Source organism: Nannobrachium achirus (genome assembly GCF_963921795.1).
Source record: "Nannobrachium achirus genome assembly, chromosome: 22".
NCBI classification, from domain to species: domain Eukaryota; kingdom Metazoa; phylum Chordata; class Actinopteri; order Myctophiformes; family Myctophidae; genus Nannobrachium; species Nannobrachium achirus.
In genome coordinates, this window is record NC_137829.1 from 53,272,822 (window position 1) to 53,291,384 (window position 18,563).

Here is an 18,563-nt window from a genome sequence, read left to right on the forward strand (position 1 = left end):
TATCAGAGCAACAGATCCACAGAAAACAGCCAGGAAGTGATTTGGGACTCCATTATTGCTAACGTGCGGTGGATTTTTGAGAGCTAACCCATGCAAAACAAATGCTTTAATGGATTCAGAATCATGAAGAACCCCTAGTTTGACCCCTCACATGCTACTTAAAGCAGATGTTTTTCTTTTTTTAATATTTGTCTTTTCTTGTGTAGTCACAGTGTAGTGGACTCAATGGGACACTGTATATACAAATGGTTTCTGGCAGAGCAGGCCTCTCATTCTGTGGACCTTAATGACCATTCTAATGGATAAAACTGAAATAAAAAGTCCGGCAGAACATCACAGGTCATCTCACATCCTTTAGGGTTGGGTCCCTGATTAACAGCTCTGTGTGCGTACAGGTGACCTTGTTGTCATCGTTGCTCAGATGATGTAAACTAGAGATTAAATCTTACCTTTTCTTCCCCTGCCAGTTAAATGAAACAGCCAAGCAGTTGATGGAGATCGACAAGCCCTCACCCGCCCCCGTGCCGGGGCCCAGCAGCTCCGACCCGGCCCCGCTGGGCCCCTGCTCCCCGGGCCCCTCGCCCGGCCCCTCGCCCGGCCCCTCGCCCTCCAACGGGAACGGCGGGGGCGGCGGCCACAGGCGAGGGGAGGGCAAGAAGAACGCCAAGAAGCGCCATTCGTTCACGGCGCTGTCAGTCAGCCAGAGGGCGGCGCAGCTCAACAACAGACACAGCATGGAGATCTCCCACCCCGTCCTCATCAGCTCATCGGACCCCAGGGCTGCCGCACGCATACAGGTACACGTGCACTCACACATGCACGCATACAGGTACACGTGCACTCACACATGCACGCATACAGGTACACGTGCACTCACATGCACGCATACAGGTACACGTGCACTCACACATGCACGCATACAGGTACACGTGCACTCACACATGCACGCATACAGGTACACGTGCACTCACACATGCACGCATACAGGTACACGTGCACTCACACATGCACGCATACAGGTACACGTGCACTGACACATGCACGCATACAGGTACACGTGCACTCACATGCACGCATACAGGTACACGTGCACTCACACATGCACGCATACAGGTACACGTGCACTCACATGCACGCATACAGGTACACGTGCACTCACACACGCACGCATACAGGTACACGTGCACTCACATGCACGCATACAGGTACACGTGCACTCACACACACACGCATACAGGTACACGTGCACTCACATGCACGCATACAGGTACACGTGCACTCACACACGCACGCATACAGGTACACGTGCACTCACACACGCACGCATACAGGTACACGTGCACTCACACACACACGTATACAGGTACACGTGCACTCACATGCACGCATACAGGTACACGTGCACTCACACACGCACGCATACAGGTACACGTGCACTCACATGCACGCATACAGGTACACGTGCACTCACACACGCACGTATACAGGTACACGTGCACTCACGCACACACGCATACAGGTACACGTGCACTCACGCACACACGCATACAGGTACACGTGCACTCACACATGCACGCATACAGGTACACGGCCACACAGATATGGGCCAGGCCTTTGCCATCTGGCCAGTTGATGTATATCGATGACGTCTTCATATATGGGACAATCTTCATATATGGGCATAAAAGGGATTCTGGGGAATACCCATATATGGACATACAGACAGACACGCTGTGACATTTCTCATGGTAAACCGCGACCTTCGTACGCCATTACACTCTCTCTGACACATAACTGTGTGTGTGTGTGTTGTGTGTATGCGTGCACATGCATGCGCGCTCGTGTGCCGGCGGGGAGTTCGGCCGCACTTAACACTCACACCTGTCTAGCTGTGAGTGTGTGTGTGTGTGTGGTGTTAATGTGTGTGTGTGTGTGTGTGTGTGTGTGTGTGTGTGTGTGTGTGTGTGTGTGTGTGTGTGTGTGTGTCTCTGCAGGATGCGTCCCCCCCAGGCCCCTCCCCCTCCTCGGTGGGGGTCTTGGTGCCCCCCAGGGTGGCCTCCGTCACCTCAGAGCTGCTGGCACACGCCAAGGTCCAGCTGCCACTCAACATGTGAGCAACACACGCACACGCACACGCACACACGCACGCACGCACACATATATTGCGTGCACAACCTCCAGGGCGCGGGTCCGGGTCCGGGTCCGGGTCGTCCTACTGATGAGATCGGATGTTTCTATCTTGACCCGGCAACCAGCCCTGTTGCTATGGGGACCCCCCCCCCCCCCCCCTCCCCCAATACACACACAACACACACACACACACACACACACACACACACACACACACACACACACACACACACACACACACACACACACACACACACACCTAACCCCTCCATCTGTTGCCATGGCAACCAGGAGGCAGCAGCATATAGAGCTTGTTTACTTGGTCCTCTCCTCTCCTCTCCTCTCCTCTCCTCTCCTCTCCTCTCCTCTCCTCTCCCATCCCCTCCTCTCCTCCCCTCCCGTACCCAAGCTCACAACGCGTCGCGCTGTGAGCTTATAGATCTGCTATTTTTTTTGGCAACTGTTCCCGCCCCAGGATAATGGATTTTGATTATCGCGATAATATCGTAAATCAAGATTTCTTTCGTCACAATAATCGTGATATGACATTTTCATACGGTCCCATCCCCAAACGTTTCATCTTTAGCTGCTCATTTATTGTCACGTACTCTGGTCTGGTGAAATGAGTCATGTCTGGCTGCGGAGGAAGACGGATGACGCACAACGCACCACACAGACACGCTGCTCACACAGACCTTTGATTGATTGATTGATTCATTGATTGATTGATTGATTGATTGATTGAAGACTTTATTAGAAGTTTGCATAGGAAAAGGTACAGTTTCATGACGGTACAGTTCACTGGTACAAGGTCAACTAAAAGGAGATCCTAGGAAAGCAGTTGGATTATTTACACAGGAAACCATTGAAGTATCTCATATAACATTGAATGACAGACGGATAGAACACAATACTATGCAGTAGATATAGTAAAAGAAAAAAGTAAATACAAATAAAATAAACAGTGCAAAAACTATATACAGTAGGTAAATACTGAGAAGGGTCAGGGGAGGCTGGGCTAGGTTTGTTATTGCCAGTTGCGAATGGCTGCCGCCTGTAAGTGGTTTTTCAGGGCGATTTTAACTCATTTCGTGCTCCTGAAATTAACGGATTAAAAAGTCAACGATGCCACCCGCAGGCTGCATCCACGGCCGTTGTCTTATTTTGAAGGCCAGAAGTCTATAGCGTAAACACTTCCGGTTTGACGTCATTGCGTCATTCACAGGAAGCGGTCATCGTCCACGTGGTGTTGTGTAATGGCCGATCGGAGCTTTTCAACATGTGTTATATAAGCGAGCATCTACTGCCATCCTCGCTTTGAAAGTGTTGTTTGGAGATAATGGACATTAAAGATGAGATTCCCCGTCTGGGAATGCTGACGATATTCAATTGTATTTTTCTTTTAACCCTAACAGTCAGGATGATTTTATTCTTAATTTTAATATATTGCAGGAGTGTTTGTCAGCCATTAAGGACTGGTTGGCAAACAACTTTTTGCAGCTGAACGAGGCCAAAACGGAGGTGCTAATTATCGCCTCTGACAGTATTGCTGCCAAGGTGGCTGACTGCATTGGCTCTCTTAAAACCAACGTCCGTCCCAGCCTCAGGAACCTCGGAGTCATGTTTGACAAAACTATGCATCTTGATACACACATTAAGTCAGTGACCCGTACATGTTTTTTCCACCTCAGGAACATAGCCAAACTCAGGTCCATCATATCACATAGTGAGTTAGAACTGATTATTCATGCTTTCATATCCTCTCGTCTGGACTATTGTAACTCACTCTTCACTTGCCTCAGTAAATCATCCATAGACCGTCTTCAATTAATCCAAAATGCTGCAGCCAGATTATTAACCAGGTCCAGTCGTAGATGTCACATAACCCCAGTCCTAGCCTCCCTGCACTGGCTTCCTGTTGTTTTCAGGATCCGTTTCAAGGTCCTGGTAATTACATATAGAGCTCTGCATGGCCAAGCACCAGCATATTTAACTGACCTGCTGGAATGGTACGAGCCTACTAGGACCCTGAGGTCAGCAAACCAAGGCCTACTGACCGTCCCTCAGACAACCTATGTCACTAAAGGTGACAGAGCCTTCCAGGCTGTAGCTCCCAGTCTCTGGAATGCCCTTCCGCAGGACCTGAGATCTGCAAGGTCTGTAGATATTTTTAAGAACAAACTAAAAACCCTTCTGTTCAGAAATGCTTTTGCTGAATTTGGTTTGTGATTTTGTCCTGTATGTAATATGTCTGTTGTTTTGAGTATTATTGTACAGTTACTTTCATCATTGTATTTTTATTCTATGTCAAGCACTTTGTGAGTCTTTCTCTGTGAGAAGTGCTATATAAATAAACTTTACTTACTTACTTACCTCTAAAATGACAAATTTAACATCGGACAAATTGTCAAATATTAGAGGCAGAAATTTCTTTTCTCCTTTCAGGCATAATGAGCATAGCGATGCACCAACCAAGAAGAGACAACAAACGCAAAGGGAGAAGTAGCCGATCAGAGCGCTTTGCTTGGCCCAGTGGATGCGAAATTTAGATTTAAAAAACTCACTCGTTGATTCCCTCGTACAACAAAATGTGTTTTACTTAAAAAGAAAAGCTTCTCAGGTCAAATATCGATGTGCGATTAAAATGCAATTAATTGTGATTAATTAATCACAGAGCCTGTAATTAATTAGATTACATTTCTTTATCGCATCCCAGCCCTAATATATATATATATATATATATATATATATATATACTTTCTATTGTGAAAATAGCAGATCTACATGCTCACAACGCCTCGTGAGGCTATTTTTCACAATTTCTGCCTCTATATATTTGACAATTTGGACAAATGTTTAATTTGTCATTTTAGCACTAGAAATGTGCAGATACCCTCTATACACTTAAACTTTATGTTGGTTTGTTTACTGTTGAGTGAGAAAACAATGTTTCACATTAAGGTAATCATCTGGGGACCCCCCAAACAATTGGGGGGTCGTGTGTGATGTGATGACGTCATCAAACGATGAAGTCGACTTCAACTCAACTTTTTACTGAGTCGAGTCGACCCTAGTGTGTTCTCAGCTACCTGGCGCTGTGTGGTCTGTTGTATTCTAACGGTGGTACTGTGTGTCCTCTAGGGATGCGAATCTCGACCACTGAGGCGATACGATACGCATCACGATACACTACCAGCGATACGATATAATTGCGATACATTGAAATCTTGCCGATACGATACATCACGATACACCCCTGACCCCGATACGATGCAATATGTTTCACAATACTTTGCGATACACCCCTGGTCCTTACGATGCGATACGATTCACGATTCGGTGCGATTCAACACAATGCAAAGGATTTATATTAAAGCCTGTGTAAATTTCCCCCCCAAAAAATTACTAAAAATGCATTACATTTGATTTCCAAAACATTTATTGTTTCACTGTAGTACTACGCTCTGTCTAACAATCCAACTTATTGAAATCTGGGAGAACACTCCTTGCTGGCTGGTAGAATTGTTTGATTAATACCATTATATCATTATTATATATCATTACATCCTCAACAGGTGGTCAGGGACCCCTAGGGTCCTCAGAGTTATGTGAGGCGGCCAAATATTAATAGTTAGTTTTTACAGTGACCAATTGAACCCTAGCAAGTAGCAACCCTATGGGGGAACATTAGCCAATACATTAACACTTATTGAGGGTTTAAGAGATAATAATTCATGGATTATAATGAATAACATAAATCCATCATATTAATAGAAAAGATAATGTGTGAACAAATAAACATAACATAGTAATGTATTAATGTCACTGATGATATAGTGCTGTCAAACAAGTCTCTGACAAGTTTTAATCTGCAACAGTTTTATATAATAGCCTACAGTAGTCTAAAATAGCCTACAGTGGGGGGTCCCTGCTTGATCTCTCTCTTCTCAGTTAAGGATCCTTGACCTGTATATTATATTGTATGAATATAATCTAGGATTTTGCCATTTCTAGCCAAAATGTTTCAAAACGTAGATATTTGAGTCACAACGCGTTGCGTTGTGAGCTTGTAGGTCTGCTATTTAGGTGCGTGCGCGACACCGTCGACCTGCCAAGTATAAATCAGGCTCCAGCCTCTCTTTGCAGAAGGAACAGCAGCAGAGCAGAAGAGTGTTCAAATACAGTGTCAAATACTTTGTTTTAATCGCTAGCTGCACGCCCAGTATCGTTGTTGTAGTTCATACGTGTGTGTAGTTAAAGCGTGGAAGCTTCTGCTTTGTTTAAATCAATTCCGTCGCAGACTCGACAAGAAGAACAAACGGGTGTGGAATGTGGATCATAATATCACGCAGCGTGCTCCAGTCCAGTGACACAACAACAACGGATCACATCAGCGAACATTGGACAGGGATGTTATAAAGCTAAACGTGGTACTAATCTTGCATGTTTAACCAGTGGGCTCACGACTGCTGTCTGTCTGTCTGTATCTGCATCGAGTCGGGTCGGGTGTTCACTGCGCTCCGCTGAGCAGCTCAGTGCTGCTGTAAAAGACGCATGTCTGTAGAGTCGCTACAAGTGCTTTTTGGGGGGAGGGCTGCCTGATGGGGCATTCAATGCGCCTCGGAAACACAGGATATAATGAAATACTATTATGCAAAAACCGATCCAACCGTGGAATGTACCGATCCAGACACTCACGATACGATACATCACGATTCCAGCCGTCAATTGTACCGATCCACCCTGAATGAACCGATTCACTCGTATCGCGCACGTTTGTATCGCGATTACGATCCGTACCGGTATATCTTCGCATCCCTAGTGTCCTCAGTAGGGCTGCACAATTAATCGTTTTTAAACCGAAATCGCGATTTGGAACCACGCAATCCACTGTTTGTCAAATGCCGCCCCATTCTGCTCTGTTACTAAGGGGTACAAAATACCCAGGGCAGATTGTTTTTATAGTGGCAGTGAATGGGGGGAGGGGGTATTTTCATTGCCTCATTATTGCTATTTAAAGTACCAAAGGAAAAACATCTAGGTGATATTAATAAAAAGGGAAGACAAAGGTACAGTAGTTACATTGCAAAACAGGGGGTTTAGTTTGTTGAAGATTATTCATTATAATGAGCGAAATCGCTATCAGCTCGCGGCGCCGTACTGCACGCTGGCCGTGCTCCGCATCACGGCACCGTGGTGAGAGACTGAAGCAACATTCTCCCACTGCACAACTCCACCCCCGATAGCAAAAAGTGAATGATTTTTTCTGGTTGGCCAGTCAGGGAGTCTCAGGGACCAATCAGAAGGCTGACAAACGGTGAATTAGCAAATTGCAAAGGTGCATAATAATCGCAAAAGTGATTTCTGTGTGACGGTGGCGGGGAGGAGAAAAATCCATTTTTCGAGAAAATATATATATATATATATATATAATTTTTATTATGTTGCGAGGAAAACGTTGAGATAATAGCCATTTTGGTTAGAACTGACTGAAAATAACTTTGTACTTCAAGTTTAAAATGTTACTAAATATTTTTTTCAAGTGTCCAAATAAATTCCGAATATTATCAAATGATCTCGCGGCTGTGTGTTTCGTCCTAACGGTGGTACTGTGTGTTCTCAGCTACCTGGCGCTGTACGCCTACAAGCCCCAGAAGGCAGTGTGTTCTAACGGTGGTACTGTGTGTTCTAACGGTGGTACTGTGTGTTCTAACGGTGGTACTGTGTGTTCTAACGGTGGTACTGTGTTCTAACGGTGGTACTGTGTGTTGTAACGGTGGTACTGTGTTCTAACGGTGGTACTGTGTTCTAACAGTGGTACTGTGTTCTAACGGTGGTACTGTGTGGTACTGTGTGTTGTAACGGTGGTACTGTGTGTTCTCAGCTACCTGGCGCTGTACGCCTACAAGCCCCAGAAGGCAGACGAGCTGGAGCTGAGGAAAGGGGAGATGTACCGCGTGACGGAGAAGTGCCAGGACGGCTGGTTCAAAGGCACGTCGCTGAGGACCGCCGCGTCGGGGGTCTTCCCGGGGAACTACGTCACCCCGGTGTCCAGGTGAGCCAAGGAGGAAACAGCAGGGGTCCTTAGAACTCAGTGGTTCTCAACCTGTGGGTTGAGAACCACAGGTTGGGGGGGTCCCCAGATGATCAACTTAATGTGCTAAACTGTTTTCTCACTCAACAGTAAATAAACCAACATAAAGTTTAAGTGTATAGCACATTTTTGATGTGACATTTAATAAGAAAGAAACATGAGTACTTTTATCCCACCGCAGGTGGTGGTCCAGTGCGACCCCCCAAATAATCCGGGGACCGGGGACCCCCCCAGAGCACTAAGAGTTGAGGCATTACATTTTGTACGTAAATTGTGAAAATAGCACATCTACATGCTCATGTAGATCTGCTATTTTCACAATTTCTGCCTCTAATATTTGACAATTTGGCCAATGTTTAATTTGTCATTTCAGCGCTATTAACTCTCTCGTTGGAATCAATTACATCTCTTTGAAGGTCCAAGATGCCATGGTCTCCATAGATTTCCATGCAATTCATAAATCCGCTTGGAAATCCGTTCAGGCATTCATGAGATAGCAGCCATTATGTTTTCTTCAAATGTAAACAAACATGGCTGCCATGTTTGAAAGATGGGGTTGGTATGGGGGTTAAACATGCAATTTTGCGATCGCGATCATGCCTAATGCATTTTTTGAGGTCCAAAAAAACATTTTTGAAAAAAAAGTTTTTTTCTTTTTCAAAAACGGCCCAAACTCGGGGTTGGCCGCGATGACTCGCGAAACATACTGTATATACATTAAACGTGGCGCTGGTTACCTTCGGTCCGGTGAAAACCCTTGGCACGGTGAAGTCACCGATTCCTCATCATCGCGTGCAACACAATAGTGATCGCATCCCATAGAAACCAACGGTCTTTCTCATCTTTACTGTCCATTTTCTCCAAAAAACACTTTTGATGCCAAGGATGGCATTGGATTCTCGCTAAATTACCATGGAGGCATCCATCTTAGATCATTGTTTATACGCTGCATGGGGACCGGAACTAGTCACGGCTGAATCTTGAACATCGTCAAGTAGGAATTGTGAGCTCAATCTAACTTCCGGCCTTCAAAATAAGAGACTGGCAACGGACGGAGAAAGCAACCGGAACCCTGGACAATTAACCCTTTCATGTCGGCGGCACGAAATCGGTTAAGTCAGTCTGAAATACTCTGTCACAAGTAAAAATACTCTGTCACAAGTAAAAATACTCTGTCACAAGTAAAAATACTCTGTCACAAGTAAAGGTCCGTACACATAGAGGGTGAATTGGCGAATATATTCGCCTTTTGTTTAAAACCTTATAAAGTCAAAGAGTCAGGAATTCTAAATTTACTTGAGTGAAAGTGCAAAAGTATTGGCATCAAAATGTCCTCAAAGTACCAGGAGAAGATCCCAGTACAGTAAGTTTTCGAATGTATCAAATATATTAAAACCTTTTGAAAATAGCAGATCTACAAGCTCACAATGCCTTGCACCGCGACGCATTGTGAGCTTGTAGATTGTCTGTTTTCAAATGGCCGAAGTAACTAGTAACTAGTTTTCAAATAATTGTACAATATTTGCCTCCGAGATGTTGTGGAGCAGAAGTAAAAAGCACTGAAAATTGGAAATACACAATTAACTCTTTTACTGCCACAGAATTTAACAAAAAGCTCCATCCACTGCCAGCTAAATTTGAGAATTGTCACTCATCTTTGAAGGCCTACTGGAGAAAATTGGCTTTGACTATAAAGACAACAATTATATGGCAACGAAGAATAGAATGTCTACTTTGCAACAGAAAAAAACAGTGTTTTTATCATGTTCTATTCATTAGCTAGAAGCTGCAGAATATGGCCTAAAAAACAGCTCTTTGAGAACATAAAGCTGAGAAAAATGCATATTTGTGAAGGAGACATTTTCAGGCAGAAATCTCTCTTTAGCCTTTTATTGTTGGCTTCAGTAACATCACACGTATGATCAGTGGTTGTTTACAAACAAATTCAAAAAAATAAAAACAAGAAAAAGTGTTTTTTTACACACTTTTAGTGTGTAAGAGCAGTAAGCGCAGTGCAGAACATTGACAGTGACATGAGCTTCAGCCTGAATCCTGCTTCAGCTTTCAGGGTTCTCTTTATCTCACACTTTTTAGGTTGAAGTACAGTACAAATGATTGATGAAAATAAAAAATAAAATATAACACAACATTTTAGACACTAGAACTCAATTGTAATACTGCAAATGGAAAAAGGTTGGGGCCTTCCTGTCCTTACACAGGCCTCAACCACTACATGTCTACAGAGTGCGTGCGTGCGTGCGTGCGTGCGTGCATGCGTGCGTGCGTGCGTGCGTGCGTGTCATTCAGCCTGCACAGGGCCTGGGGCTCCATTCTGTTTCACTACAGCCAAGCTCCTCCGGAAGGGCTCCACCGGGTCTGCTGAACTCTGCACCCCTACCACGTACACAAGCCCATGGTCGACCTGTAAATTATACAAATACATAATTACTATAAAATACATGAAAAGTAGTACACCTCCAAGCTCACAACACGTCACAGCAGAATGCGTGGAGGTTGGGGGCCTACTATTTTCATCAAAAGGCCATTTTAGAAATTTCAACCCCTGCCTCTCTAACATTCTATGCACTTCCCTGCTTACCACACAAATATATATATATATAAAAATATATGTAGTAATTATGTAAAAACAGCATTCATGGTCTGGAGAGGGCACTTTTTACAGATGGATAAAAGTCAGGGGCTCAAGCCCCCTTTGATGTCTATGTGAGCATGTGCCTGCCTGGTGCTAAGTCTGATTTACAGAAAAAAGTTTTTTGTTCTTTACCTATCCTTGTCCTTGGACGACTATGATGTGGCAATGAAGAAGTAGGCTCATCATCGTCGACTCATCATCTAAAATATCAAAAAGTTTATATGTAAACAAATCAATTTACAATTTTGACATTTAGCAAATGACTTACAATAAGTTCATATGTAATACATAAAATGCAGATATAGTAAATAGTTACCATGCATTTACTGTCACAGTGAAATGCCCTTTATACCCTGTATGTATATAAAATGTCACAATGCAACATAGCTCTGTTTACACAAAGCTGTACTCCCTCCAACTGTATATAGGCTATCTTCCCCATTTTCAACTGTTTTTATTTATAACACTTGCTTTGGCAATGTAAACTGTTTTCTCATGCCAATAAAGCTCCTTTGAAAAGAATTGAATTGAAAGGCTACATCATCATCAGCGATGTAGGCCTACTGATGATGATGACGACATAGCGAGGTGGGTGCGGGTGTGCACCATACACGTGCACCGTACGATCACGCGCGTGCAACGCACACCGTACGTGCACGCGCGTGCACCGCACGTAAAAATAAATCTCTCTCTCTCTCTCTCTCTCTCTCTCTCTCTCTCTCTCTCACACGCATCGTACGCACGCACACAAACTAAGCCACTAAATCCTAAAATCCCATCAAATAATCATAGTAGCTGGCTAAATGCTAACCTGTGCAGTGCACCGTACACTACCCGCGGTACGTGCACGCGCGTAATAGGAAATCCACGTGTGTCCTGTGTAGCAACAAAAACAAATGCATGCACTTGGATCAAGTTGCTGATCCGGTCCGGATACGGAAACGTTTCTTGCATGTATGTGTGCGTGTATATAACCGGATGCAGTAGGCGGGCTCTAGACCGGATCCCACTGGTCTATTCGCAATAGAGATCACTCGGACTAGGCTTGAGGCTTGTCACTCAAACCAGGCTTCCTCACGGATGCGATGGAAAGAAAGCCTGAAGCGATGTTATCACATACAGTATACATACATGCACTGGATTTATGTCTTACCACTTTGGACAGTAGAATGGCCTTTGTTCTCCAAGGGGTCTCTACGCGGAAGCCATTCTTCGTCGGCCAAATCGTCCAGTCAGTCTCTGCCTCTGTACGTCTGGTGGTCTCTGCTGCGGTGGAGATGTGTGTCCACTGTGCCGTGCGGGGATCCATCCAGCACGGGGCGGGGGAGTCACTCTCAGGAACGGCGGGGGTCTCCGAGTCCATATCGGGATATCAGGAGGCTCTTGATCCACTTTTTGACCCGGTTCTTCGCGACCAACGGCACCAAGAAATGGAATATGTTTCTCTTCAAAGCCAACGGCTACAGGGATCTTTTTCTCTTCTTCTTCATCATCATCATCATCATCATCATCATCATCACGACCACCACCACCATTCGTGGGCGCTGGTCCTGGGTCACCAACGCGGGTAGGTTGTAATCCTAATTCTAACTAAAGTTTGTTGTCGAAACTTTCCTTCCGTGGATCTGCTGCTGCTGGTTCTGCGACCCCAGCCCCGAGCCGTGGGGTGGAGGGGGATGGTCGCTTGCGCTTCGGCGGAATGATACAAACAAGCTGAGGCTGAGCAGGGCCTACTACTTGGCCTAATACATCTCAATATTCTAGTACTGCTAAATACTAATTACTACCTACTACAATTACAATACTACTAATACTTTAAAACAACTGATTTCCGACAAAATGATCGCTTTTACCAACGTTTCTCTCTCTCTCTCTCTCTACTAACAGTCCGATGCATAAAACAATATAATCCCTCAAGGCTAGCAGCTAGGAAGGCGGAGCCAGGACAGTCTGTTTACTTTTTTTTTTATGACGCGGTTTCCGGCTGTCCTCAAAACGACCCGACGACCAATTATACATTCAAAAGTTGAGCAAGGACCTCTTTTATCATAATCCATAAAAAACATCAAACGAACGAACGGCCGTATTGGCGCGGCTCACTCTCGAGAATTGGGGCGAACAGGAACGTCCAAAGCAGTATAAGAGTTAAGCAAAAAAAATTAATAAGAATACTTCATTTTACTCAAGTACAGTACTTAAAGGAGTAGTTCACCACTTTTCAACCTGTCTTCATATAATAGGTCCTCACTAATGTTCATGATAAAATATCAAAAAAAAATTCTACTCAGTCCAAGTCTCCTAGGAGAGCTGTGGGAAGTTCAGAATCCATCGTCTTGTGACATCATCATTTTCCCCAAAAAAAAATATTTAGATTTTTATTATCGTGAGAACAATGGCTTCCACTTTAAAATAGCAACTTTTCAGGAATAGAAAGCCTGCAGTTTCTATAAGCTGGATTGGCAATCGATGATGTCACAAGACGATGGGTTTCTGACCTGCCCACAGCCCTCCTCTGAGAAAAAAAAAAAGCTATTTTTGAGTGAGGACCAATTATATGAACATAGGTTGAAAAGTGGTGGAGTGCCCCTTTAAGTACAGTAAGTTGCTTTACAGCTACTGACCACCACTGCATGAGATCATCTGATTAGAATGAATTAAAAATACATAATCTGAATCAATTACGTTAGTTAGTATACAAAGTATATATACATTTTTTTTTCTTTTAAAAAAAATACATAGTTTATAAAGCTTGGCTAGATAGGAAGTCATAAGAATGAGTTGTCAATGCCCCTGGTGGATGAATTTGTTAACGCTCTATACCAGGGGTTCTCAAACCTTTTTAGGCTGTGACCCCCAAAATAAACATATATGAACTGGGGACCCCCACCCTGACAAGCACTTGGAATTGAAGGTATTACATTTAATGTGACTCGGTTCCACAGATAAATATTGTGAAAATAGCCGATCTACATGCTCACAACGCCTCGCCTTTGCGAGGCGTTGTGAGCATGTAGATCTGCTATTTTCGCAATGTTCGCCTCTTGCTTACTTAATATTTGACAGTTTGGTCAGTCCTGTCGAATATTCGACTATTCGAATACTTTGAGGTCGAATAATTGGAATACTAAACATCTCTATTGGTGAATGCCCTGCCACACTCCACGTTGCTACACACTCTCACAACCCCACACTCCACGTTGCTACACACTCTCACAGCCCCAATCATCTTTATTTTGTCTGTTGTCGTTGTGATCATTGCTTTCAGTCATAACGGCGCATGAAAAAAACTAAATGCTAAAAGCAACAGCCGTTTCCCCTCGGCGGACTAATATCACATTTGCCGATTTAATTATCATCGTCAGAGTCGTTATCAGGGCCGTCGATCACTGGAACTCTCCATGCACTGGGCTCCCTGCGAGGACATTAGCACTCCTTGCTCCCAATCTGTATGCTGTTCTATGGAGCGTGTCGGGATTGATGCTTTACTACCGCTGAGAAAGAGAGAGGGAGAGAGAGAGAGAGAGAGAGGAGGAGAAGAGAGAGAGAAAGACAGTAGAAAGAGAGGAGAAAGAGAGAGACACAGGAGAATGAGACAATAGAGAAGGAGACAGAAGAGGGAGAGGAGAGTAAGTGGGACCGGACCAGCCTACCACGTGTCTCAAGTCTACAGCCCTGATTGGCCCATTCAATTCGCCCGCTCTTCAGGCGAGACGAAATAAAATAAAATATCTCTTGGGTCACACCACCCACCAACAGGGGGTGGTAATGTGCGGACTGATTTATCAGGCTAGATAGAGAGAAGGAGGATGGGATGTAAACAGCAGGTTCCTCCGTTGGATTTGATTGGTTCTCACATCCAGCGGTTACGCAACCTGACACCTCAGTTGTGATCTGATCCAGGGACGTGCAGAGAACGTTAGAGAGGCAGGGGCTGACATTTATAAAAGGGCCTTTTGGTGAATATATCGGAAATAGCAGACCTCTGCTATTTTCGGTGCTTGATACCACACTGAACTAAGCATAATCAATTGAATACTGGAGATGTGGCGTAACAGCATGGATTTCTACACAGAGAGGGTAATTCTTTCAACATAAGATGCTACATTCAAGGTGAAGAGAGTTTGGACAAGGCAATTCTCTTGAATGCTGCCTTCAGGTATGGCATGGAAAGAAGGGGCATTTGCATTTCTTTAACCATAGTAAAAACTGCATTCATGGTCTGGAGAGGGCACTTTTTACAGAGGGATAAAAGGGCAGGGGCTCAAGCCCCTTTGATGTCTATGTGTGCACGTGCCTGATCTGATGGCTCGGTTGTGCTCCGTCGCACGACGGTGTCGCGTGCCAAAAACAACTGATCTACAGTAAAAAGCTCACAGTGCGTCGTGTGGAGGTTGTGAGCTTGTAGATCAGCTGTTTTGGCCAAGCAACACGAGCAGAGAGAGAGAGGGGGGAGGGGGTAATCAAATGAGAGGCAATTTGTTATTTTTACGCAAGCAGACTCTCAATCCCTGTCTCTCTCTCTCTCTCTCTCTCTCTCTCTCTCTCTCTCTCTCCCTCCTTTTGTCTGCACTGCAGCTCAGAAATCTCTCAATATGATAATGAGAGGCTGCCAAATACTGAATCACACACACGCGCACACACACACGCACGCACGCACGCACGCACGCACGCACGCACGCACGCACGCACGCACGCACGCACGCACGCACGCACGCACGCACGCACGCACGCACGCACGCACGCACGCACGCACGCACGCACACACACACACACACACACACACACACACACACACACACACACACACACACACACACACACACACACACGTGGAAAGCGAAAGCTCGGATAGATAAAGGATTAAGGTGTACGCGTGTGCGACGTGCGTGTGTGTGTGTGTGTCTGTATGTGTGTGTGTTTGTGAGAGAGAGAGAGCGCGTGAATCTGCATGCACTTTATTTAGAGTCATAATACTCATGCAACTACTGTATATGTTGTTTTGGTTGCACTGTACTTTACACTCCAGACAAGGATTATTCTTGTCCTTAGCGTTAGTTTCAACACACGCGTGCACACGCACTCACGCGCACCCACACCCACTCACGCACGCATGCTCACAACACCTCGCAACGTGAGGCGTTGTGAGCATGTAGATCTGCTATTTTCACAACAGAACCGTGTTATACAAAATGTAATGCCTCAACTCTTAGTGCTCGTCAGGGCGGGGGGGTCCCCAGTTCAGATGTGATTATTTTGGGGGTCGCGGCCTGAAAAGGTTGAGGACCACTGGGCTACAGCACCTGCTTGTGGAGCCCTTTTGGGCAGAGCTCAGGATGTGCTCCAGAGTTGGCAGTTTGGGGGCTCCACTTTCCCCCAGGTGAAGAGGTTCACTGGGCTGGGTAGGACGGGGCTCCACTTTCCCCCAGGTGAAGAGGTTCGCTGGGCTGGGTAGGACGGGGCTCCACTTTCCCCCAGGTGAAGAGGTTCACTGGGCTCGGTAGGACGTCATAAACTGCCCGGATCAGGAAGCCAGAGATCCATCCAGGTGACTTCACGCTAGGACATTAACCAAAAAGTCAACAAGTCGACTCAGTCGACTTCATTACACAAGTCGACTCCCACCAGAGAAAGTCGAAAGTCAAAGTTGATGCTCACATGCTCACAACGCCTCGCGTTCGAGGCGTTGTGAGCATGTAGATCGGCTATTTTCACAATTTCTGCCTCTATATATTTGACAATTTGGACAATGTTTAATTTGTCATTTTAGAGGTATTAAAAAGTCCTTAAATTGGCACTTTAGAAATGTGCAGATACCCTCTATACACTTAAACTTGATGTTGGTTTGTTTACTGTTGAGTGAGAAAACAATGTTGCACATTAAGTTAATCATCTGGGGACGCCCCAAAATAATTGGGGGGTCATGTGTGATGTGATGACGTCAGGTGGATGTAAGGTCCTGGAGTACGATGTTTCTGTGTGAGTGAATACTCACACAGAAACATCGTGAAAATGTGTGCGGAGTCTGAATATTTCAAATCCTTCTAAGGTTTAAATTCAAGCATACGGCGAAACCAGGGCGGAACGAGACATAATGAGCCTGCTGGTTGGTCAGTCAGGAGCCAACCAGAAGGCTGACAGCTGGTTGGTTAGTCAGGGACCAATCAGAAGGCTGACACAGGCTGAACGTCTCTCTCTCTCTCACTGTGTCTCCCCAGGGCACCGTTCGTGGTGGGCACGGCCCGGGGGGGCAACGGGTCGGGGCAGGGCCACAGGGCGTCGGCCCCCTCGTCGCCGTCGGGCTCCCCCGGCCCCTCGCCCCGCCCCTCCACGCCGCTCGCCAACTCCAGCCCCGCCTCCCCCTGCACGCAGTCGGCCACCACGCAGCTGAAGAACTGCCTGCGCTCCGGACAGCAGACGGTCAGCCAGGCGAGGACCGCCATGCAGCTGGGTGAGCTTAGAGCCATGTAGCTTAGAACCCATCATTAGACCATGTAGCTTAGAACCCATCTTTAGACCGGCGGTGAACACATTATTATTATGCATCATTACTCTAACCATCATTTTAATGCTTTAACTATTGTAAAATAGCAGATATGCAAGCTCACAGCGCGTGAGTGCCGACTCTTTGAATATTTTTGACCCCATTCTATAAAATGTCTTATGAATCCTTCTAAGGTTTTTGGTGGTTCTCAAACCTGTTCATGTCAAGGACCCCTGGAAGTACATGTGTTTGACCGCAGACCCCCATCTCAAAACATGTTGTTCCAGGGACCCCCATCTCAAAACATGTTGTTCCAGGGACATAAAGAAGCAAAGATTAGAGTTACAAATGTACATTCAAACATTTGCACACATTTTCGTGATTTTTCAAAAATAGCAAAATAACAGAGTGCCGTGCGAGCTGGGCCTACATTCTAGCAGACCCTCGCTACTGCTCTGCGTTGTGTTTAGATGATGAGGAGACTGTAGTCACGTTAGCCGAAACTGTGGCATAATTTATTTCTGCACAGAAATAAAAGAAAATAATGCAGCAGCAATAACACACAGGTCTGCAGCACACACTGTCTCCTCACAAGACAGGTTAGAAGTCAGTGGCTTACAGTGCCTTACAAAATATACACATACAATCACAGTCACATTCACAGTAGTTTACCATACAATATATACACATACCATAGCATCTGAAATTAATACACCACCGGCTAAGTGTCATTTTTATATATATAAGTAAATAAAACAATAAAGTCAATACAGTACAAAACACAATAGACCAAAATAGAGAAATAAAGGGGGCAACAGTAACATACCTGCATAGAAATAAAAGATAATAGTGCAGCAGCATTAATACACAGGTCTGCAGCACACACTGTCTGTAAATGGAGGGAAAACAACAATGAACATGCTGCTACGCTCTGTGTGAGAGTCCTCACAAACACTGCTAAACACTGCTAAACAGTTTACCATCATAAAGTTCGCTAAAACACTCAAACTGTTGCCCAGCAAACACCCAGTAGCACATAAGTACAGTATACACTCGTTTTTGATAGTTTACAAAGGTTATATCATCTTAAAACAACATTAGAACCGAAATCTTTACAGAGCACTGACCAAAACAACTCACCTCCTCACAAGACAGGTTAGAAGTGAGGAGGGAGAGAAAACACACGCAGGTAGATGACGCTAGAC

The 18,563-nt window shown here is 45.1% G+C and overlaps 1 protein-coding gene across 1 annotated transcript in view; it reads left to right on the forward strand.

Annotated features, from left to right (window-relative positions):
• The window catches only part of LOC308308133 (E3 ubiquitin-protein ligase SH3RF3-like), a gene marked incomplete at both ends in the record, with an annotated part of 206,526 nt that overhangs the window by 169,773 nt on the left and 18,190 nt on the right, over positions 1–18,563 (forward strand). Inside the window, 4 exons of the mRNA XM_080753500.1 lie at positions 468–797; positions 1,995–2,110; positions 8,015–8,185; positions 17,093–17,325. Of these exons, the coding sequence (XP_080609626.1) occupies positions 468–797; positions 1,995–2,110; positions 8,015–8,185; positions 17,093–17,325 (850 nt within the window). The remainder of the gene's footprint in view (positions 1–467; positions 798–1,994; positions 2,111–8,014; positions 8,186–17,092; positions 17,326–18,563) is intronic.